Source organism: Pogona vitticeps, chromosome 3 (assembly GCF_051106095.1).
Source record: "Pogona vitticeps strain Pit_001003342236 chromosome 3, PviZW2.1, whole genome shotgun sequence".
Taxonomy (NCBI): Eukaryota; Metazoa; Chordata; class Lepidosauria; order Squamata; family Agamidae; genus Pogona; species Pogona vitticeps.
Window position 1 is genome coordinate 98,313,834 of NC_135785.1, and position 8,786 is coordinate 98,322,619.

General features: G+C 40.4%; 1 protein-coding gene across 1 annotated transcript in view; it reads right to left on the reverse strand.

The window, feature by feature from the left end:
- Positions 1–7,265, reverse strand: part of CABCOCO1 (ciliary associated calcium binding coiled-coil 1) — a 94,070-nt gene extending 86,805 nt beyond the window's left edge. The window contains exon 1 of the mRNA XM_072995167.2: positions 6,865–7,265. Coding sequence (XP_072851268.2) covers positions 6,865–6,951 — 87 coding nt within the window. The 5' untranslated portion in view covers positions 6,952–7,265. The remainder of the gene's footprint in view (positions 1–6,864) is intronic.
- Between the last annotated feature and the right edge of the window lie 1,521 nt (positions 7,266–8,786).

The following is an 8,786-nucleotide window of genomic DNA, read 5'->3' on the forward strand; positions in this document are numbered from 1 at the left end:
AGAAATGTATTATATCAAGCAAGGCAAATAAGCCTGGCTAATAAATTACATGAAGTGATGCACACTCTAAAACAGAGGGTGGCAGAAATTGAAGCAGCTATCTACTTACTGGTAGTGCTCTGGATAATGTGAATTACAACAAGTATTTCCTACCCCTGCTTCCCAGTTCTAAATATTGTTGTTGTTACATCCTGGCAAGTTCCTTCCAATTTATAGGAACCTGCACAGGGGTTTCAAGGTACATGAGATGTTCAAGGAGTGTTTTACCAATGCCTTTCTCCAGTTAATTTCCATTTCTGAGCAGGATTTTGATCCAAGGGATCCAGAATTTTCGTTTGAGACTCTATTTATTACCTAGCATAAGTTCTCACAAAGATCCTGTTTTTTTTTTTAAAAAAAAATCAGCAGTGAGTGGGAAACTTTCTTGTGTAAAAGCACTTGTGAGTTTGGTTCTCAGAAATGATCACATGTTGAGCACATTCTGAGAAGGACTCATGTCCGCCTGCCTCTCCCACTATTCTTCATGTGGGCTTTGGATCATGAACCTCAGTGTTTGAACAAAAAAATAGAAACTTTACCAAACTGCCCATCTATAAAACACTCAACACTCTTTGTAAAGTGCCATGCATTTGCAACAAATTTATAGACTTCCTAGAAGAAAAACAATGTATCTGAGAAACTGAGTTTCTCTGACCCTGACTTTTCGATTGGTTCTTGGTTTTGTCTTCTCAGGACACAAAGATAGGTTAGAGACAGTCCATAATTACATCTGAAAGCACATTACAGCTGCAGAGAGATGACTGAAGCATTCTTTCTGTATTTGTGAATTCGGACTTCAAATAAACCCATACTTAAATTTTGAGACAAATCACCAAACCAAGCAAACTAATCTACATACTCCTGAGTTGAAAAAAAAATCTCCTGTGACAATCTGATACTCACATTAGTTAAGAGTTTCCCTTTTCCAGCCATAGGCTGTCTCTAGGGTCTGTTTCGATCTGAAGAGATTTCCCATTCTCATGTCACACTTTTTGCTGTGCAACTCTTCACACTCTCAGAGAGTCTCTGTCTGGAAATAACAATCCAGAATGAATTACCGGTATATTCTTCTAACCAAGTATTTTGTCAGTACAGTACTACAAATTTACAAAATAATTTACCATTTTACTTATCTACCAACAGGCTGTAATCTAATGTATATTTCCATTTTTTCAAATGACAGCCCGGAAATGCTTCTCTCAGCTCTCCTAGCTCACAATTCAGTGTTCTTTGTTTGGTGACTGGTCTTCAAGATGTAAGCAAAGGATTTCTCTGAAACGTCATTGTCACACACCCTCAGTTCCCCTGTGTTCTTCCACCTAACCCAGGTTCACTTTTGGGTGTGACATTTATTTTTCAACCCTTTCCACTGCCACCAGAGGACCAACCGACCGACTGACCAACCGTCCGTCCATCCATCCAATATGCTGCCCACTCTATCCAAAGGTCTCTGGGCGGCTTACAACAATTAAAATTCAATTAAAATACAATAAAAGATAAAATGATTACGTTGCAGTGTAGAAAAAAATAACGTGTCCAAACTTATGCCATACATCTCTACAAATAAGCACACTTAGCTCTCCGTTCACATGCCTGTAGATGCAAACATACCCGTTAATGCACGTGTAATGGGGGCTCTATTGGTTTACTGAGCATACATATACAGTATATATACAAATATACAAATTATATATTTACATCAAATATAACTCTTAAATCAGTGTTATTCAATAAAAAATGTTTATTTAAGTGTTCATAAGTAAATCATATAAAATTAATCATGTGTTAGCACCCAATTTTAGGTTTTTAGTTGGTTTTAGTTCTCCAGCAGGGAATAACAGATAAAGATAGTGCATCAATCAGACTATATGTGAGTCAATTGTTATTTTTATTAAACATATAGCTGGACTCCCGTCTTAAAAGGCAGATCGGGTGTGTTCATCATACATTGGTAAAGCATTTTATAAGCTTCTTACAAAGGACAATAAAGCACAGCATCCCCTTATTGGTCTCCTGAACCCTATGTGTGCCTGTTGGGTCATCCTATTGGCCATGGTAGATGTGAGAAAAATATCCAAATTGCATCCCAGGGTTAGTGGCTGCCAAGTTTGTGAATGTGTGAACCATTGTGTATTTTGAAGCATGCTACAGTCGCCTAAAGCGCTGTGAATGTTATTCTGAGTTGGCCTTGGGAATGTTTCTGTGAGTGCCAAGCAGGAAGAGACAGTTACAGTGGGGTCTTGACTTGAGAACTTAATCCGTATTGGAAGGCGGTTCTCAAGTCAAAAAGTTCTCAGGTCAAATCTGCATTTCCCATAGGAATGCATTGAAAACCATTTGATCCGTATCTGCTCTTTTCCGTCCATAGAAACTAATGGGAAGCTGCTATTCCGCCTTCGACCACTAGAGGGGGATATTTTGTTTCTTTTTTTCCTTAGGTCAAGAAAGGTTCAGGGAAGGCAGGGAAAATACAGTCCAAGGCAGTACCAGGCAGTCTGAAGACTGTCTCCCAATCCACTCTCTAAATGCTGGGAGGAGTGAGGAAGCAGACAGACACCCTTTTCACTGGCCAACAGTTAACTGAAAGTTCAAATTTTGCACTTTCCCTGCCTCCCACGTGTTTTTTTCAGTTCTTAACTCAAATCTAAGTATGTAAGTCAAGTCAATATTTTCCTATGAGAGTGGTTCTTAAGTCAAAATGTTCTTAACTCAAGCCGTTCTTAAGTCAAGACCCCACTGTACTTTGAGATGAAATGAGGATACAAAAATGCATTGACTATACAAAATGCATATAAGGTACAGATACAAAAATGCATATAGAATATCATTATAGTAAGGAAATAGTGAAATATTTCAATTACAGGTACAAGGTATGATTACTTGTGTAAGTACATGTGAATCAAATAGCATGTGTTATCTTAAATTGTAAATCCAGTACTTTGTATATGTTAGATCAGAACCTCATCCTTGCCCCCTATCTATCACTGGATGGTCTTATATTATTCATTCAATCAACTATGCTTTGATAATATTTAAATTTGCGTATGTATAATCATGTTATTCAAGGTATTTATTCATTTCTTATCTTGTTCCTTATCTCCCTATTCTTCTCTAACACAAGACTGGTCCTAACTGCCTAAACTGCTTTTCTCCAACTCATATCCCTAACTCATCCCTAACTCTAACTGAAATCCTGCCTAACTGATCTTTAACTGTCATCCATTCTTCTTATATTTCCTTAGTCCCGCCTTTTCTTTACAACTATTGGCTCCTGAATCAAGGTTCCATTGTGACAGACAGGAGTGGTTACTGACCTGTAAATGCTGAAATGTGATAGTACATTTATTTTCTTGCTTGCTTGTAATTTAATTTTAAAATGTGCTACAAGCACATTGAAAACTCAGCGCTTACATTGCACAAATAGTACATCAGGAATGAAGATGTCCCAAGGTGTCTTCAAACAAGGCCAACATTTTGATTTATGGTTAGTGTATTTTCAAGCAGGGCTGAGACGGTCTTCTTCCTGAAACTTAAGAGATTCTACTAATTGTGTAGACAATAACAAACCACGGACCAGTATAAAGCAACTCCCAGTTTTTTAAACTAGACATTGACATGTATTGAGGACCATACATTTGTTTAAAAAAACCAAACTAAAAACAACAACAAATGCATAGTACAAATTACTGGATTGAAATCACTGTTTTGAATGAACACTTTATATTTGATGATTCACAACCTAATTGCATCCATGTTTAAGCAGAAAAAAACAACTAATGTACCAAATTTAATGAATTTTATTCACAGGAAGGAGGATATAGCAGATTTCTAAACAATCCTGGGTATATTCACTTCTCATAGGTAGGTTTCTGAGACAATTTAGTGGGCTTAATCTCAAGTAAGAACAGAGAAAACTGAAGTCCACCCTTTGCTTTAAATCTCCTCAGTCAAATGTTTATTCATGAAGTACTGTAAATCACTAGACACCAGACAAAAATTAACAGTTAACAATACAATAAGCACTACTTGCAGGCCTGAAATGTAAAATTAGACAAAACATACTAGGAAGAAAAGTAAAATAAAAGAGAAAGTGGCTCAAGAAGGAAACAAAAAGTCCAATAAATTTGTGTTAAGGAAATATTTAACTTTAATAAAGGGGGAAGAAAGTCAGATGGAGAGGAAATTGCTGGTAACTACAAATAAATCAGGAAAGCATGCACACGTGCACATGCATATAAATGTTAAAAACCTGTGTTTTACTTCTGAAAATAAATCCACAAGATGTATTAGCCTCTCCAAATGAATATGTGCTGTCCTGCTTGCCCTTACGATCCAGTTGCAAATCTTATACTCCCCTCCCCTTCTGGAGTAACTACTGGACTCTTTCCATGTCTGGGCCCAAGGTGCCATGTCATTAGGACCCTTCCCCAGATACCTCCCCTCAAACAAGCACAACTTGGAGTCTTTAGATGAAATACTAATGGCAGTGAGTGAGCAGTAGGCATGGTTGATAGAAACCAAATAATACTTTATTGTGACAGAAACTTAAGATACAAGACAATGATTCTCTTCCACTCTGCAGCATACTCATCTGATTCTGGAAGCTAAGAAGGGTTGAACCTGATTTATACCAGAGTCCTCTAATAGGGCTTGGTAGGAATCTTGCCTGAGACTGTAGGAAACCATTGCTGCCAGTCAGAATTGACAAAATTGGGTCAGACAGGATGACGGTCTAACTCAATACAAAAAAGCTTCCTATGAGCTACACCAATATCTACTCCCGTTCCTAATCAACACAAAAACCCTCATTCTCACAGTCTTTTTTTTCTCTGCTAATAATCTTAATCCTACTCATGCATTCAGAAAGAAATGGGCTTTCTTAAGTTATTTTTATAACCCATCCCTAAAGTAAATCAACACAGTTGGTTTACTAAAGTAAGTCAACTATAAATGTTGCTCATTCTAGGCTCATGGGTCCCAGCCCCAAATCTACATCCCAGGGCCCGAGATCTATCCCAACGTTCTGTTCAGACTCTATGGAGATTTGTGTTCCCCCAGCATATACTACATATTATATGCATCTGAACACATTCGAAATTAATGTGAACTACCACTCCTTTGCTATTATGCTTTACTTCTGGCCATCTTGATTTATAGCCACGGCCCCCAAAAAGGTTGAGAATGGCTGGTCTCACAATTCCATCCTACTCCTCCTGTTTCACCATCTTTAGTTCATGCCCAGAAAACACTTCAACAATGTGAGACAGGAGTTGGGACTCCCGCTCGCTGGAGCACCGTTCCTCCTCATCAACAAGGCAGAAGATACAGAGGAGAACCTCAGCTGCCCTCAAATGAAGCACCCCAGAAGTCTCAACAGGGGGCAGAAGTAGAGGCGATGATAGAGGAGCTGAGGGGGATGAAGGTAGAGGAGGACCAGTCAGAAAAGATGGTAAAGGAAAGGAAGAGGAGGGAGGAGATTGAAGCAGGGGTAGGGGAAGTGAAAACAGGAGAGAGTCAGTTGCCTCCTGGTTGGGAGTGGGTATGGATGCAAGATCTGTGGACAGGAAAATGGGAGAGATTGAGGATCTCTAAAGAGACTGTGGGAAGCCCCTCCTGCCAGTCAGAGTTGACAAAACTGGGTCAGACAGGATGATGATCTGACTCAATACAATAAAGCTTCCTATGAGCCAGTGGTTCTTAACCTTTGTTACTCAGATGCTTTTGAACTGCAACCCCCAGAAACCCCAGTCAGCACAGCTGGTGGTGAAGGCTTCTGGGAGTTGCAGTCCAAAACTCCTGAGAAACCCAAGGTTAAGAACCAGTGCTATGAGCAATACCAATATCTACTCCCGTTCCTAATCAACACAAAACCCCTTATTCTCTTACGGTTTTCTTTTTCTCTCTCTGCTAATAATCTTCATCCTACTCATGCACTCAGAAAGGCTTTAGAGCACTCTTTTGGATATCTCCATCTGTGACACAGCAGACAGTGGCAGATGTTTTTGACAGTTCCCTCGTCTCATTACATTTTCAATAAATGTAGTACTTTTTATTATAAACTACATTTACTTACATAACAAGGATATGAAAATATAGTATGCCATAATGAATACAGGCAAAACCTATAACACGTGAACAGGGCAGTCCTCTATGTTGCTATTCAGATATAAAACTTGCTGAGTTCATTGGGACTGATGCCCAGTGTGTACAAAATTGAACCCAAAACAGAAAGTAAGGATTTACATGCAAACGAGTCAGAAACAACAGCAAAGGATTAAGGCTGCAGCCCTCTACATCTCCACCTGTGAGTAAGTCTAACTGGCCTTGGTGGGACTTACTTTTAAGTGAACATACATAGAATGTACTCAAAGTACGGACAAAACATTTTTACAAGGCAAGGCATATTTTTACTCAGAAAATGCTTCTCCTTAAGTGGGTCTAGGACTACAGCCTTCCCATGTATTTCTAAGTTTCGTAAACTATCCTAGTAAGGGTAAGGTGACTTTTAAAAAATCTAGTAACTTAAAGGGGGCTCAAGTCTCAACATAAGGTGTTTTTTTTCCCTTTAACATAAGGGGGAAAAGGACTGTATGGAAATAGTAGCTTGTGCCTTAATGAGAGGGTCGTTAAATGTGAAACAAGAAGTCCCTCTCGAGCTGCCGCCCAAGGGAGCGGCCAGTTTGGCTTCACGCCTACTCAGAAGTAAATCCCACGGCGCGCAAGGGCGCTTATTCCCAGCTGTGTGCATCAGAAGGACAAAACAGGAACGCTAACTCAAGGCGGGAAAAGACACTGAGGCAAAGCAGGACAGCTCGGGCCACCTACCTGCCCAGACAGAGCAGCAGGCACCGTTATAAGGACACTCTCCCGCTGCTCTTTCTCCTTGGCCTTCTCTTTCTCCTTGGCTGCCATGCCAGCATCTCCCAGAGCGTCTCGGCGTTGCCATGGGAATCGCCATGGGCGGGGCCAAGACGCGGCCTGGCCGTGGAAGAGAGGCGGGGAAAGCAAGCAAGCAAATAAAGCAAGCGCTGTTCTCCAAGCGAGATGCTTCCCTCCTGGGTGTCCCTCTCTTCCCGCGTTGGTTGGGCTCACGAAGGCAGCAGGGCTCCGCAGGAAAGGGTCATTTTGTGGGGAGAAGAAAATGTTTTCTTTAAGACACGCAGGGCAAGTCAGCGGGGCTGGGGTGGGAGGTGGTGGTGGTGGAGAGCTCGCCTTTGGCAGCTGCAGGACAGCTGTCGTTTCTGTTCCTGTATCTTGCTATGCAGTGCGTCGAATTTACGATTGGGTAACTGTTAATCAGGGCTCTCGCGTTGTCCTGCTCTCTTTTCGTTTGAATGCGTCTAGGAAATTGGATTTGCTCTGGTTTGATCTAAAAGCAGGCTGCCCAGTGCAAATCTAGAAGTGTCTGGGCGTAACCAGGGAGTGTTGCTTTTGCCTAAATGCATCGGACCACAGGCCTTTTACTGGGAAACAAACCCGCCTAATTCTATGAGGTTTGCTTGTAGGTAAATATCCTTAGAATAGATCAAAACCTATTATATTTGTGGGGGTTTTTCAACAGTTGCTTCTGACATAGGCAAAACCGTCCCGTTATATTTGTGTATTATTTGCATCTGATGCACCTAATGGGTTTTCAAGGTGTTTGGGTTAGTTGAGTGGTTTTACCCGCGGGATATACACACGCATGAGTTCCATTGGTCAAGTGAGGATTTGAACTCGGACCTCCTGAGCCCTACTCTGTCCCTCGTATCCAATGCATATGGGCTTTCTTTAAGTTATTTTTATACCCCATCCCTAAAATAAGTCAACACGGTTCAATGCAATTTTTTTGTGTAATTAAGTCAGTTTCTGTTTTTGGATGTTGTCCAATATACACTGGGGGCTGTAGTTTAGTAGCAGAGCACCTTGTTTTACTATGCAAGGGGCTTCAGATTGGTTCCAAATGTGTCTTCACGGATACCTTTGAACAAAACACTTCTCACAACTATAAATGCTGCTCATTTTAGGCTCATGGGTCCCAGCCCCAAATCTACATCCCAGGGCCTGAGATCTATCCCAACGTTCTGTTCAGACTCTATGGAGATTTGTGTTCCCCCAGCATATACTACATATTATATGCATCTGAACACATTTGAAATTAATGTGAACTACCACTCCTTTGCTATTATGCTTTACTTCTGGCCATCTTGATTTATAGCCACGGCCCCCAAAAAGGTTGAGAATGGCTGGTCTCACAATTCCATCCTACTTCTCCTGTTTCACCATCTTTAGTTCATGCCCAGAAAACACTCCAACAATCAACTTACACATTTCAGAGATATATTTACTTATTTATACATCACACACACACATATATATTGCCTGTCCTCTATTTAGCTCAAGGCAGCATACATATGAATCCAGAGTAATTTGCTGAAAACTGCAAACCTTTCCAGATGAATTCAATCATATTCATATAGCTAGCAGAAAGAATATAGAGACTGTTTGAAAAATCCTCTGACACGCTGCATGCTCCACATTTTTTCATTCTCACAGCAAGCTGCTTAGAATAGTATCTTTAATTGACAGTAATACATGTGTATTTAGTAGAAGAGGAAGTTGACTGCAGTTATGCCAGCATCAACCGCAAAGAATTGCAAGGAATTTATATCAAAATTCATGGGGTTTCTTCTGTACCATCTAAACAGTTCTCAAATGCTTTAACTAATTTCATAAAGCACCACAGGAGCCAGGATCCTGTGTCCTGT